Source organism: Girardinichthys multiradiatus, chromosome X (assembly GCF_021462225.1).
Source record: "Girardinichthys multiradiatus isolate DD_20200921_A chromosome X, DD_fGirMul_XY1, whole genome shotgun sequence".
NCBI lineage: Eukaryota > Metazoa > Chordata > Actinopteri > Cyprinodontiformes > Goodeidae > Girardinichthys > Girardinichthys multiradiatus.
Genome location: NC_061817.1, coordinates 13,076,482 through 13,091,588, shown reverse-complemented (window position 1 = coordinate 13,091,588; position 15,107 = coordinate 13,076,482). Strand labels below are relative to the sequence as shown.

The window sequence follows — 15,107 nt, the reverse complement described above, 5'->3', positions numbered from 1 at the left end:
GGAAATTTAAAGTTAGTTGATAACAGAAATAAAAGCATATTCACCAATACAGTTAAGTAATTAGTAACTCCAGATTTTTACCTCCTTTGTCAGGAACCTTTTGGCTGGAGTTGACATCCACTTTTTCATCTTCATCAGCTGGTTTTACTTGCTCATCCTTTACAGGTTTTTCTTCTACGTTGTTGCTGTGAAGTTCGGTGTCATTAGCCAAAGAAGCAACCTGAGACAATGCAGAGTTGGGTCCCTGCTCCTTGTCCTCTGTGCTCTGGGTGACCTGCTTTTCGCTTTCTTTCAAATCCTCCGTCTTAATGGCAGGTGCTGCATTTTCTTTTCTCAACTTGGCTGAAAATAAGTAAAAAAACCATATAAGCCTCAAATGTAAAAATGAAACAAACAAATAAAACATAGGACAGAGAATAACAGACGTATTTGGAGGAAACTGGTCAAACCCTTACCTTCTAGCTCTTTGCGGTAGTTTACGTTAGTGTTCCCTGGCAGCTTTGGAACAAAGCGTGGCACGTGCGTCTTACTGACCCAGATCCAACCACCATACCCTGTTACTCTATACTCTTCCCCTTTCTGCTTCCACACCTGGGGAGAAACAAACAGACCTTATTAAAAAACATTTATGTGTATAACAATGATCTGTAATGCATGGAACTCAACTTTATATGTTGTCAGGTTACAACAAACCTCAATGTGTTTTATTAGGATTTTATATGATAGAAGAGAAACACAGTATAGCAGAACTGTGAAGTAAAAGGAACAAGACAAAAGGTTTTAAACTTTTCACCCAAAAATCAGAGGAGTGTGGAATGTATTTGATTTTAGCCCCATTTACTCATATATCCCTATATAAAATCCAGATGGGCATATCTAGAAACAGTTCAATATCCATTCATGCATTTTGCAAAATGGCTCCAGTTCAGTCAGATTGGGCAGACGGCATCACTTTTAACTCAATTTTATTGACGTACCATGGATCCAGGATCATTGTCCTGCTGCAAAGTAAACCTCTGCCCCAGTTTCAAGTCTTTTGCAGCTTCTAACAGTTTTTTGTCTTGTTTAAAACCTAATTCTTCTGCCCATTAACTCTGACCAGCTTCCCTGATCTTGCTGAAAAAAAGCATCACCACAGCATAACGCTGCCAGCGCCATGTTTAATGGTAGGGATGGTCTCCACATGTAAACGTTCAGTATGGGTGGTACATTCAGAGTGATGTGTTGTATTTATTTTCTGCTACATATAGTGTTTTGGATGAACTGACAACAGATTAGTCCCACAAGAGCTGTAGATCTCAGCAGCTACACCAGAGTTACCATGGGCTTCTTGTCTATTTCTATGATTAACGCTCTCATTCGCCCAGTCTGTCAGTTTGGGTGGATGGCCACATTTGGTTGGCTTGCTGTTGTGCCGTACTCTTTTCTCTTTGGAATGACGGATAGAACAGAGCTCAGTGAGATGTAAAAGGCTTGGGATTTAGTTGTAGAACCGAACCCTGCTTTAATGTGAGATGTGTGAAAATGTGAAAAGGTCCATTCCTTAGCAAGCCAAATGCATCCATGCTCACTGTCCTACCTGGTGTTTGATGGGGATGGTGTATTTCACCCATGTGGCTTGCAGCAAAGTCTCTTCATCTTCAAGTTTTTTCTCCCGCTTTTTAACCTTCTCCTTCTCATCCCGCTCCATAGAGGTCATCCGATGCATTCTGAAGCAAAAGCGAACAGAGTTAAGCCATAACATAAAACACTGAAACAAACACACAAAGCTGAGCCTTGTTCCTCCTTTACCTTGTGTGGCCAAGAGAATCTTTCCACACAGGCAGCATAACCACTGGTTTAATTGCACACTCCAGGATAGCCAGGGCCAAAGCAAACTCCCTGGCCTTGCTGCACATCTGTACTGCTTTGTTCCAGTTGGTCCTACAAAAAGAAAGGAAAATGTGCAAAATATATCTTGTTCAATGGCATAAAAACAATATTCAAGCTTTTTATTGTTCACATAAAAAACACCTGTGGTGATGTACCTGTGTGATGCCCAGTTGGGGTGCATAAATGGTCCGGGGACGTTTGTTTCCAGCTGGATTATAGTCAGGCGGAGCGTGGTGACCGTCAGGCTGCGTGACCCGTGGATCGATCCGTTCCATTTGAACTCCGACGCCGTGGTCAGGCTGAACTTGTGTGAGAGGTGGCGTTTCTTGTCATAGTCCTCCCGGTGCTGATGTTTGTTGAGTGCCAAGGCGTTGGTGCTGTATTGGTTCTGGAATACCCTGTATTTACCCTCCTGACCCAGCTTAAACAAGGTGTTTAAATTCACCGCCAGGTCCCTTTTTAAGAAGCTGAGACGTGGGGTGTCAGCAGCAGAGTGTCCAGGAGATGACTGGGATACAGATGGGACACATATTAGGACTGCAGTTTCTATACAGCCGACTTGGGGTCCGGAGAAAAACAAATGCATTCATGATCTTTTTGTTGTTGCTGTCAATATAATTTAGATGCTAATACTACAACTTTGCTCAAGTTAATACAGAAGATTAGGCGCCGTGGACACATTGCACTCAGAAAAATGTAAAATTTTCCCTTTGGTGACTGAAGTTGCTCAATTTACATTCAAACCAAAACAAAAATCCTCCTCACCTCTTCGCTGTCTCTCTCCATTTGTTTTCTCGAGTCTTGCCCTGCTCCACTCTCCTTCTCAATCCTTTCATTGTAGTCCTCTGTCAGAAAGAAGAAGACCCTCGTCATCAAAACAAGAACAGTTTGACAAAGCTGAACTCAAATCAGAGTCAATGTTTTATTTTCCACATTTCCGCTCACCGGTCCCGTCTTGGCTGGTAAAAGAGGACTGGGAGGACCTGTCGGCCAAATCAGGTGGCTCCGCCTTCTTGGGACCCCCAACAGCAGAAACTTGGCTGCTGTTACTCGCTGCATCTGGCTGACATGACTGCTCACGGGATTCATCTTGGGCTGGTGACAATGATTTACCACCTTCTGCATCTTCACATGTAGACTCTGACTTCTGGTGGTCATCTAAACCAATTATAATAAAGCAAACTGAGTACAGCAAACAGTATACAGGTGATGTGCTATATTAAACAAAAAATACATATAAATAAGGAGTATTGCCAGAAATCTTTGCAATTTAAACATGCAGACTGCAACGCAGAAATACAACTTGCTAACTGTATCAGTTGTAAAAATGGCATCCAGAAAATCACCAAAAAACTGGCAAAAGAAATGAGTCCGCAAGAGAATTAATGCACACAGTCAAAGCAAGAAGTATACCAGCTGCAAAGCTAAGCTAATACTCCTTCTTTCTTTGAGAACTGACTGGAGCGAGCTCTAAATTTATATGCAGCTTTTTGTTATCGGGGTAGCAGGTGGCGTCTCCATGAGAGCGCTCTTTGTTTGGGCAACAGGAGCCCACCAAAAATGTCCATTGAATTAACTTATAATAAAAAAAGCAGTTCATGGCAAACAAGCCCTTGCTTTTTAGGACCACAATGAACAAGACACTGTAGAAAGCACACGACTACAGATATGAGAAAAATTGATAAAAGCACAAGAGACGCAACAAAAAAAAACCGACCCTCCCATTTTCAGCTTGATCGGTGCCAACTGGTGACTGGCCAGCCAAAAAGTCAAAAATCGGACCTTTTTTCTGATCAGTGAACACACCATACACTACTCATACCAGGTCCCACAGATAGCAACACTCAGTGTAGAAGTTGTTAATGAGTGGAACATACTAAGAGTTACCCCTTTTTAGTGCCTGTAAGGTGTTTAAAACATATCTGTTATGGAACATGATGGATTTGGAAATATTGACAGCCTTTTGGAAAGCTCAGATTTATGGCAAATCTATATTCTCTACGGATGGGAGGGCAATACAGGTACAGGTCGGTGTCCTGAATGTTTTACATGTCTCTGTTAATAAACTGCTAACCTATCTCCTCAGGGTGACTCTAGGCTCTCCAGGAAGCTGCTAAAAGCACATTCATTTAATTCTGTCCAAGCAGGGAGGAAAATCCAAACTGTACCGGCTAAAATCAGCATCAGCAAGTCAAATCAAAACAAAAAGAGGCCTGGGGCACCTGAGGAACATATGGTTGTGCCAGTGTAAGACGTATTTTCTTTTTAATAACTAATTAGAGGCTGTTTTAATAAAGGGAGGACTGAATAATGCCCACAGAGTATTTCTTTATGTTCAGGTACAAGTACAAAGGTCTGCTATCCAAGCCAAAAAAAGTGTCCCACAGCATGATGCTGCCACCACCGTGTTTCCCTGTGGGGAGAGAGTTCAGGGTGATCCATTTTTCCCCAACTAAGTTATTCCTGTCGACCAAACACTTGGATTTTGGTCTAATCTGACCACACATAACCTCCAGTATCCTTCAGAAAGCATGCAAGATACAACTGCAAGCACAGAGCATGGTTAATGAAATAGTGCAAACAGCAGCCAAACAGATCACAAGGGACGTACAGCCAGGAAGCAGGGTATGAGGTGCAAAGTGACAGCTTGTCTTTAGGCCAAACGATGACTCAGGGGTACCTGTCCATCCCTGCTTCGCCAGTTGAGGGGAGTCCCCACTCTTCTGGTTCCAAGAATGAGCAATTTGTGTTTCATTGCTTGACTCAAGAGAATCGATCTTAGATGCAGCTGCATCCTGGGAGGCAGAGACAGGTTTGTCCGACACACATCTCTCCTCTGAAGGAGGCTGATCGGTAGCTGCTGTGGTACGACAAACAGTGAACAGCACCAGCAGAGTCAGGATGTCTTTGTGTAATCGGCATATGAAGACTAGGTAAGGTAGTTTACCTAAACAGATACAGCTTCGCCCAAAACATGTTTAAAAAACTCACAGGCAAACTTATAACAAGAATGAAAATCAGAAGATAACGTTTTTGCCATATTCAGTCATTTTTACCTTGTGAACTAGTGTATTCTGTTGGCTCAGCATCCTCCGCCTTGTTTTGTTGTGCCGAGAGCTCAGCATTGTCCCCAGCTGTGTTTACAGAGCCCCCTTCTGTTTCCTTCTTTGTCTCCGCTGCTCGTTTCTTTGCTTCCTGCACCTTTCGCCTGATCTTCAAACGCTCCATGGACACCTCTACAAACAAAAGGGAGCAATTAGTCTTAAACATAGAGCCATAACACAGAAGGCAGCACTGGAATTGTTGAAAACAATTTCATAATGCATGTCAAGATGCCATGCAGCCTTTTATATCAGGACAGACACTTTTATTTTCTTTACAGTGTTACACAATTAAATTGTTGTATTAAAGCTCCTGAAAATCAGCAGTAACATCCTGAAATGTTCATTTTATCTGGATACCAGTGTGTTTTGTTCAGGATAACAGAATGAAATTATTTAAAAATTGCAAGTATTCAATTTGCTCTCCTTAAGGACTGAAAAAAGAAAAATGCTGAAAGCATATGGCATCAGACTTTAACTGATGCACTTTTCCTGTTTCATGACAATTATTTTGAAGGTACCTACAACCCATAGTTTCACCACAGTGTTTTCTAGAGATACCTGGCTTCTGATTCGTGAGCCTACCATACTCAGGCATTACAAGGCTGGGCTAATAACACTCAAGTGTGGAATTCAATACTGAGGGAAGAAGCTATCTTCAGGGTCGCTTCAGGATTTTTCAAGTGAGGTTCTCTGAAGCTAAGTGCTTTTACCTGTAATAAAAAGATCATGAGCTTGTAAATATAAACAAGATCAGATAGGAGGAAGCTAACAAGCTATGCCCTTTTTAAGCTGACTTGAGCATTAAAACAACTGAAACAGAAAATGTTCATCAGGGGCATAGAATATATTTGTAGATATCAAAGGTGTAAAATTTCACTGGAGACTGTTGTTACCCTTGATGCTGTTCTGTTCGTCTTTCTAAGGGAAGCTACGTCAAATGTTAGCTTCACATACTGTTATTTTTCATCAAAAATTTTAACCTCGCTAATTATGCTAATCGCTATTAAAAGATGCTACATTTTAAAATGTTCAATATATAATCCTTGTGTGCATTTGAAAATTAATAGTGAAGTAGCGTTTAACAGCAGAGCTTTGTTGCACCAACTGCTCTCTCTCTCACACAGTGTAACGTCACCTCTGCTCCTAATGTAGATAAATAATGACCAATCAAAGCAAGACTTCATAAGGCTACTTTAAAGCTAAAATAAATGAATGAATTATTTAAAATTTTAACATATCTGAAAGTAAATCTGAGCTTTTTCCCTTTTTTGAATAGATCTTATGGAAAAAAGAAAACTGTTGTAATATGGTGCACTCTCTTTTTAGGTGTGCAAAAAGAGAAAAAAATAAAACCGTAGTGACCTTTTGGTCTATAACCTGTATAGACTAAATGAGATATGTTTGCTTTTATTTGAACAGATCTTTATCTCCAATAACCTGTAGACTTTTACTGGATTCCTAGATATACATTGATGCAGAGAGAGGCAGCTCTGTAACCGGGTCCTGTTTTTCCAGAATCTGACCTATACTTCGAATGTTATTTATAGTTCAAGAGAAATCACAATCAGCTAAAATCTGTATTCACAGGCAGAGCTTTAGAAAAACCTCGGATTTGAAATCAGCTACAGGTCCTTCTCAAAATATTAGCATATTGTGATAAAGTTCATTATTTTCTATAATGTAATGATGAAAATTTAACATTCATATATTTTAGATTCATTGCACACTAACTGAAATATTTCAGGTCTTTTATTGTCTTAACACGGATGATTTTGGCATACAGCTCATGAAAACCCAAAATTCCTATCTCACAAAATTAGCATATTTCATCCGACCAATAAAAGAAAAGTGTTTTTAATACAAAAAACGTCAACCTTCAAATAATCATGTACAGTTATGCACTCAATACTTGGTCGGGAATCCTTTTACAGAAATGACTGCTTCAATGCGGCGTGGCATGGAGGCAATCAGCTTGTGGCACTGCTGAGGTCTTATGGAGGCCCAGGATGCTTCGATAGCGGCCTTTAGCTCATCCAGAGTGTTGGGTCTTGAGTCTCTCAACGTTCTCTTCACAATATCCCACAGATTCTCTATGGGGTTCAGGTCAGGAGAGTTGGCAGGCCAATTGAGCACAGTGATACCATGGTCAGTAAACCATTTACCAGTGGTTTTGGCACTGTGAGCAGGTGCCAGGTCGTGCTGAAAAATGAAATCTTCATCTCCATAAAGCTTTTCAGCAGATGGAAGCATGAAGTGCTCCAAAATCTCCTGATAGCTAGCTGCATTGACCCTGCCCTTGATAAAACACAGTGGACCAACACCAGCAGCTGACACGGCACCCCAGACCATCACTGACTGTGGGTACTTGACACTGGACTTCTGGCATTTTCTTCTCCCCAGTCTTCCTCCAGACTCTGGCACCTTGATTTCCGAATGACATGCAGAATTTGCTTTCATCCGAAAAAAGTACTTTGGACCACTGAGCAACAGTCCAGTGCTGCTTCTCTGTAGCCCAGGTCTGGGGAATGCGGCACCTGTAGCCCATTTCCTGCACACGCCTGTGCACGGTGGCTCTGGATGTTTCTACTCCAGACTCAGTCCACTGCTTCCGCAGGTCCCCCAAGGTCTGGAATCGGCCCTTCTCCACAATCTTCCTCAGGGTCCGGTCACCTCTTCTCGTTGTGCAGCGTTTTCTGCCACACTTTTTCCTTCCCACAGACTTCCCACTGAGGTGCCTTGATACAGCACTCTGGGAACAGCCTATTCGTTCAGAAATTTCTTTCTGTGTCTTACCCTCTTGCTTGAGGGTGTCAATAGTGGCCTTCTGGACAGCAGTCAGGTCGGCAGTCTTACCCATGATTGGGGTTTTGAGTGATGAACCAGGCTGGGAGTTTTAAAGGCCTCAGGAATCTTTTGCAGGTGTTTAGAGTTAACTCGTTGATTCAGATGATTAGGTTCATAGCTCGTTTAGAGACCCTTTTAATGATATGCTAATTTTGTGAGATAGGACTTTTGGGTTTTCATGAGCTGTATGCCAAAATCATCCGTATTAAGACAATAAAAGACCTGAAATATTTCAGTTAGTGTGCAATGAATCTAAAATATATGAATGTTAAATTTTCATCATGACATTATGGAAAATAATGAACTTTATCACAATATGCTAATATTTTGAGAAGGACCTGTATGTGATCTCTGATTGGTGCAGCTTAGCTTTACATCAAACTGTGACATCAATGACTATGACTATGCACTGTACCATCATCTGCAATGACAGTTTTCAATGAGACTGGTGCCAGAAGCAGCCCGCAGCAGGGGCTTGCTTTCGAACAATAAAAGATTACAGGCACACCCATAAATCTTCCTTTAAATAAATATTTCCGACATTTCGCACCAGAGCTTGTTCAAACATCCAGCCTTTGACAAAATACCAAAAGGCGCAGCCATAAAGAAAAGCACAGCACCAAGATATCTCATTGATAAGAAAATGTAAGCGGTGTAGTGACATACAGAGGAAGTCTGGCGTAAAAAGTGAACAATAGCGCGGCCGAACAGACAAACAGAAACGGAACCTGTTGGCTAAGAACTGAAAGGTCTTCTAACCACTGTAGCTTCTTGGAGGAAGCTGAGTGGAAGACAGTTGCTTGTTCTGTCAGTGAATGTCATGGAGAGAAAAGGGAAACGCCCAACCGTCAGCAGTGCAAACCGGGTCGCCCAATGGAACGATTCTTATCTGAAGCTTTATAAAATACCTCTGAACCCATGCAGAACACACCAACGTGTGCTTTCCTTACACTTCTAATGTCATAAATAACCTTAAACAAGATTAAAATATTAGCAAGTTTCATCAGATGGAAACTACTTTGAAGCTTTATGGGTTATGAGGACCGCAGGTGTAATACGTACCATTGACAGCAGTGAGGTAGGCCTTATTGTTTCCACGGGCTTTGTTGGTAAGATCCTCTGTGATGTCCATGTGGGCTTGCATTTCCTGCTTCATATCTTCCAGAGTGGCGTGAAGGTCCGTCTCCCAGTATTCCTTATCCAGACACTCAACCAACTCCTCCAGCTGTGCTTTGCTGCTGTAGTACCAGATCTTTTTCTTCTCGTTCTCCCCATCTTCTTCACTGGGAAGAGACAGGCAAAGGTTGTTACAGAGCTGAAACCCAAGTGTTTCCAGTTGTTTCTTAATATGTGGATTTTATCTCACTGGTGCCAAGGATGGGTCTAATCTATAAAATTACACTTTCCTTTCCCCTTCAAAAATACCATTAAAAATGGAGAGGAATTCATCAGAAGCCTGAGCTGCCAATGGAGACAAAGGGCTTGGATGTGTCATCTCTCAAAAAACCAGTGAGTGAATTAATGGGAGATTCCTGCATTTTTCTTGCCAACAATCTGGCCCAATAAGCCCCTTTCCAGCAGTTTTAACATTTAAGGATGGACAATGCAAAACAATGCAAAGTTTGGCATTATGAGACCATTTTAAGAACAGTGCCAATATTGGTGCAATTTCTATTTACATACATTTGTTTCAACCAGTCTCAAGGCTCGTCTCTGACCGAGTTTAAATGGTTTTATAGCAGTAAGAGCTATGAGTTTGGTTCTTCATGAGGCTGACTGAACAATTAATAATAAAAGTTGTGTCTGAGCTCATCACCCTGGATCTTGCATCTTTCTTCAGATTGCTCTGAGAAATATTCTGCTAAATCTATTCGATTCCAAACTTCAGCTGACGTAACAGCAAGAAAATGAGGTCGTAAAAAGCAGCCCATTGTGTGCATCCCTGAAAAAGATGTGTAAAAAAACCTTGACATAAATTCAGATATTAGTGCAGCAGTATCATTTCACAAAGAAATGTAGGAAAAGAATCCAGGCCTTAGAAATAGTTTTTAACAAAATCACCAGTGGCACAATTACAAGTGAAAAACAATTAGTGTTCTTCAAGAACTTTTCACAATAATCAAGTCCAGAATAAATCTTCTCTTTATTGCAGATTCCCCGTTTCATATCTGTTGGATTTAGGTCTGATGACCATGGGAGAAGGTTGATTTTATGTCTTGTGAACCATATTTCTGCTAATTTGGCCATAAATCTTGGATCATAATCACTTTGTGCTGACAAGCCATTTTGGTTTACTGGTAGAGTTCCCCAGATTTCTTTTTTTAAATGATGCCAGCTACTCTAACAAAGTTGCCAGGTACCTTTGAAAGACAAAACAGGCCCACAGCATCACAGACCCTTCACCTTACTTAACAGGGGACATGGAGGTGCACGTCCTCATTTTTATTGCACCAGCTTAATTTTCTCGTCGTCTCAAGTGACCAAAACACATATTTCCAGTTAAATTTACAGCAGCTTTTAGCAAACTGCTTACCTTCCATGGATAAAAAAGGCCTTTTTTGTCAAAACAATATCAGAGATGTGTGGTCAGGGATGAAGAAAATCACAGGCTTCATCTGAAGGAGGTTCAGACAGATGGATGTCTGGACAGAGCCACTGAACTGAACACATTCTTTAATAGGTTCAGTTCAGAAACAAGCTTAGCATCCTCCTCTCCTGCTCACAGCCAAACAGACATCCCACCCTCCTTTGACCCACAGCTTTCCAGTAACACCTCAAATGTTTTACCTTCCACCTCAGCCATGAACCCTTCTGCTTCTACATGTTTATCTTCAACCAAATCAGAAGAAGCTGATGCTCCCTTTGCCTCCACCTTCCACCTGTGTGTCTCAAGAAGTCAAGTAAAAAAACAACTGGACAGACTGAACCGGAACAAGGCTGCAGGTGCGGATTGTGTCAGCCCTAGAGTCCTGTGCAGAGCAGCTTTGTGGGATTCTGCAGCACCTCTTCAACCTCCTCTTCACTCTGTACACCTCAGACTTCCAGTACAAGACAGACTTCTGTCATCTGCAGAAATACTCGGATGATTCTGCAGTTGTGGGGTGGATCAGAGATGGACAAGAAGCTGAGTACAGGAAGGTGGTGGACCGCTTTGTGGCATGGTGTGGAAACAATCATCTCATTTTGAACATGACTAAAACAAAGGAGATGATTGAAGATTTTAAGAGAAACAGGAATAAGTCAAAAACTATTTCCATCATGGGAGAAGAAGTGGAGGTGGTGGAGGAGTATAAATACCTTAATGTTCACCTGGACAACAGACTAGAGTGGAGATGCAACTGAAGTCATCTACAAGAAGGGACAGAGCAGACTGTACTTCTTGAGGAAGCTTAGGTCCTTTGGTGTTTGCAGCAAGATGCTGCATATCTTCTATAAGTCTGTTGTGGAGAGTGTGATTTCTTCTGCCATCATCTGCTGGGGAAGCAGCATCAGAGCCAGGGACTTAAAAAAGCTCAACAAGCTGATAAAGAAGGTTGGCTCTGTTCTGGGGACTCCTCTGGAGATCATTGTACAAAGGACGGTTCTTCATAAAATGAAGAACATTATGGAGAACCCTGATCATCCTCTTCATGAGACTGTCCTACAACAACAGTGTCTTCAGTCAGAGGCTTCTTCAGATCTGCTGTAAGACGGAGCGCTACAGGAGATCCTTCCTGCCCACAGCCATCAGCATCTACAACTCTTTGAAGAAACCTTCATAATATGAGCTACAACAACATTTGTAATGTTAAACACAGACAGAAAGGAGTGGACCTCTGTGTCAAGTCATACTTGTACCCCAGGGAAACAGAATGTTAAGGAGTACTAATTAGAAGTTCCTAGAAACGTAGATCAACTTAAAAAGGCAAAGAATGGCACGGCGCTGATGGTGTAGGGGTTAATCGCGCGACCATATACGGAGGCTACAGTCCTCGAAGCGGCCGTCCCAGGTTCGAGTCCCGGACCCGGCGACATTTGCTGAAAGTCACCCACTCTCTCTACCCCTCTTTCCTGTCTGCCTACTGTCAAAAAATAAAGGCCACTAGTGCCAAAAAATATCTTTAAAAGGGAAAGAATAATTTATGAAAAAATGCTTTAGTTAAATTTATTGTTTAGGTACTGTTAGGGGTACAAAAGATTGTGTCACCAGAGATTTTGTTAAAAACAATTCCTTCTTTACAAAATTTTTTATTTTTTCCAAATTAAAGATTGGATTTTTTTAAAGTGAGATTATTCTACTGCAGTAGAATTTTTATGAGGGCTTTCCTACAGATCTTCACCAGGGAAGAAGGCAACTTTTATGTTTCAATATAAAGAATCAAATCTCTAAAATGTCTAATACCTGTTAAAAGCTACCAACAAATGTACTTTTGTTTTAATGCTCTGCAGAAAATGTTGAGTTCTTGTAATACCCCTATAAAGCCTTCTGCAAAGTTGCTTTTCAATGAAAATTATTGTAATGTTCAGTTTGTTTTCCTTTATAAAACTCTGTCAAAGCATTAAAACCAATCACGGTAAGTCAAACAGACAGTATTTGTCCTAACTCACATAATAATCCTTCGATTTAGGAACCAGTATTTCCTCTGATGCCGATCATATCCGATGGGTTCCTGACGGATGTAGGGCCGGTTTTTCTGTGCCTCCATCACACAGTCTGTGACTCCAGGCACCTTGTGTGCCACACAAACCTCACACTGCCATTCATCCTCAGGAACCTCTTCTAGCGGTGGCTTAACACACTCCAGGTGGTAGACTGCAGAACAAGTCTCACAACACAGCAGGTCTCCCAGACGGTGACACACACGGCAGTGGTCATCGTACTGCATGCTGCCATCAGACATGAGCTCCTCACGGGCAATGTTAGTAGTAAGAAACTGGTCCACTAAGAACTGTAGCACCCTAATCTTGCTTTCTAGAGAACCACAGGGATATTCGTCCATCTCCAGATATGGCAGAACATGGTGGAACTCTCTGTCGCTTTCACAGTAAGCCCGCAAAACTTCGGGCCACGTCATGCCATCGATAAAGTAAAGAGTAGAGTTAACGCTGTCCTTAAGGTCTGCCGGGCCAAAAGTAGTGTTGGAGGAATCTTCCTCGCGTAGGATGGCCTTCAACAGGGAGATATGAGTCTCTGCTATTAACGTGCACTGCTCCTGGCCGACTAACGCAGCGCAGAAGTCCTCAAAGCGGAAAGGGGAGAGACGCAGCACCGTGCTGAAGTTCCTCAGCACCTCATAGACAGAAGTGATGTTGAGAAGCTCCTCATTGGGCACCAAGAGATCCTCAGAGGTCTCTGGAAGCTCAAGGGGAGGGATTTCCTTGTCTTCGAGAACAGGAGTGCGAGGGCGGGGAGCCCGTACCTTCTTCTTTCCTGCAAGATCAAAAAAAACTGTTTGAGGAAGATTAAAATGGTATATTTAATTAACAGCAATGCAGAACAATAATATAACAAATGATTTAATACATGGTTGTATATTTCCGTGCATCACTCAATGCTTTGGAAGACACTGCAATCCTTAAACCTGGAAACTTCAACAAAAGCTACATTGGTTCAAGTTGCTCCTTTCTGTCATCATTAGCCTAATGAGGCAGCCTAATCCTGCTTCATACAGCACAGTGGCTGTCAAATTAGTCAAAAGCCTTAATGCTGATTAAAACTCTCTATATTACGGCCACTACTAAGCCATTAAAGTTTAATAATTATCCAGAGTCTCGATATAATAAATTAACATGTTCCGGCTAAGGAAAGCTGTCAATGTATGGGTCAATTACAGACATGCTAGCTAAGCTAAAGTTAGTTAGCCATGCCCGTTTGTTTCATTAAATTAAAATAACTCAAGTTCTTGTTTCAAAAAACAGTGTTAAGAAGTGTGGGCTGCAAATATAAAGTTTCTTATATTTTTACAATTGCTGTTACACAGTAGGCACGGAGCTACTTTCAATGCTAACATTAGCTTGTTCTAGGCTAAGTTATTAGCTTCGGCTATGACAGCTAAAGCTGCAGACCCCTTCAGGTTCTTTTAGGAAATGAGTGTGAGCTACATGATCACATGAGGTGATGGAAACAAGTCGCACTATTGGTACATTTAATGCTTCAGTCCACCTGCAGTGGCTTCAATGCGGCCTGTTTTCATAAAGTGTGCATTCTCCATTTTGAACAATAACCTTACTGCTTCCTGCACTGTACACACGCTTTTCACATTACATACTCTAACCCCGACAGAACATCCAGAGGCGAGGGTCAGTTCAAAGATCAGTGATTATTTACCCGGAGTGCTGGCGTGAGTGCTCTGACTCCGAAAGCTACTCTCGGTGCAGAAGCTGGCACCATCCTCTTCCTCCTCCAGCACATCGTCTTCCAGGCAATCAGAATCCTCTTTGAGGGCCTCATCCTCCTCGGACTGGGGTTCCTCCTCAACAAACTCGTCCTCCTCTGACCGTAAACTCACAGCATCGTCCTCCTCGTCACTCTCGTGGTCATCGTACACCACTGTTTTGGACACAGCCGTCCGCCTTCCACCGCGACCACCTCTACCTCCTCGTCCACCACCACCGCCACCTCTGCCTCGTCCCCTGCCCCGCGTTGACGTTGCTTTCCTCTTTCTGGCCGATTTGGGGGGCTCCCTTGTCGGGCTATCGGCGTCCTCGTCCCCGCTGTCTCTAAACCTGGGCTTCAGGTTCCTCCTTGGTCGCAAACCCCGGGTTGTAGCTGGGGATGCCTCATCGGTTTGTAGCGCTTTGGGCGGCCTGCCCCTTTTCCCTCTCATCTTAGGCGAAATCTATTACTTTAGAATCCCAAGGTTTGCGTACAAATGACATACGCAAAGGCGAGCGAAAACAGTGCCCCTACAGAGCTGAACAAACGTGGACCACAAAAACACCACAGCACATTGAAGACCCCCGTGTCCCTTCGAATGTGAAAGCTCAAAACGTTAGCCCGGCGTCCCGTTCAGGTTCGCCTAGGGCCGCCATTTTTCTTCTCTGCCTCTCTGGCTGAACAAACAGCAGGGCCTCACTACGGGAGTCACGTGGGGATAGTGCTTCTTGCTCAGTGGCAACAATGTAACAGTGACTAAAGTATTCTCACGTTTTTATTCACATCGTCGATGGTTTTGTTTAAAGGTGTAACGCATTTTACGAAATCGATCTTGGAAACCCGCTTACTGCCGCTCGTTTTTATGTTCATGTAGGTGGCAGCAAACACCACAATTTCACATTATTGTTAACGATTTGATACGATGTCATAAT

The 15,107-nt window shown here is 42.4% G+C and overlaps 1 protein-coding gene across 2 annotated transcripts in view; it reads right to left on the bottom strand.

Moving 5' to 3' along the window:
* LOC124862736 (nucleosome-remodeling factor subunit BPTF-like) overlaps window positions 1-14,878 on the bottom strand; it is a 34,573-nt gene extending 19,695 nt beyond the window's left edge. The window contains exons 1-12 of one of the 2 annotated variants that reach the window (XM_047356820.1): window positions 14,128-14,878; window positions 12,408-13,230; window positions 8,883-9,103; window positions 4,929-5,108; window positions 4,553-4,732; window positions 2,818-3,030; window positions 2,638-2,717; window positions 2,028-2,380; window positions 1,792-1,923; window positions 1,580-1,709; window positions 456-591; window positions 82-342 (exon numbers count right to left, since the gene is read on the bottom strand). In XM_047356820.1, coding sequence (XP_047212776.1) covers window positions 82-342; window positions 456-591; window positions 1,580-1,709; window positions 1,792-1,923; window positions 2,028-2,380; window positions 2,638-2,717; window positions 2,818-3,030; window positions 4,553-4,732; window positions 4,929-5,108; window positions 8,883-9,103; window positions 12,408-13,230; window positions 14,128-14,626 — 3,208 coding nt within the window. In that variant the 5' untranslated portion in view covers window positions 14,627-14,878. The remainder of the gene's footprint in view (window positions 1-81; window positions 343-455; window positions 592-1,579; window positions 1,710-1,791; window positions 1,924-2,027; window positions 2,381-2,637; window positions 2,718-2,817; window positions 3,031-4,552; window positions 4,733-4,928; window positions 5,109-8,882; window positions 9,104-12,407; window positions 13,231-14,127) is intronic. The other variant, XM_047356819.1, reaches the window with a different exon arrangement.
* Between the last annotated feature and the right edge of the window lie 229 nt (window positions 14,879-15,107).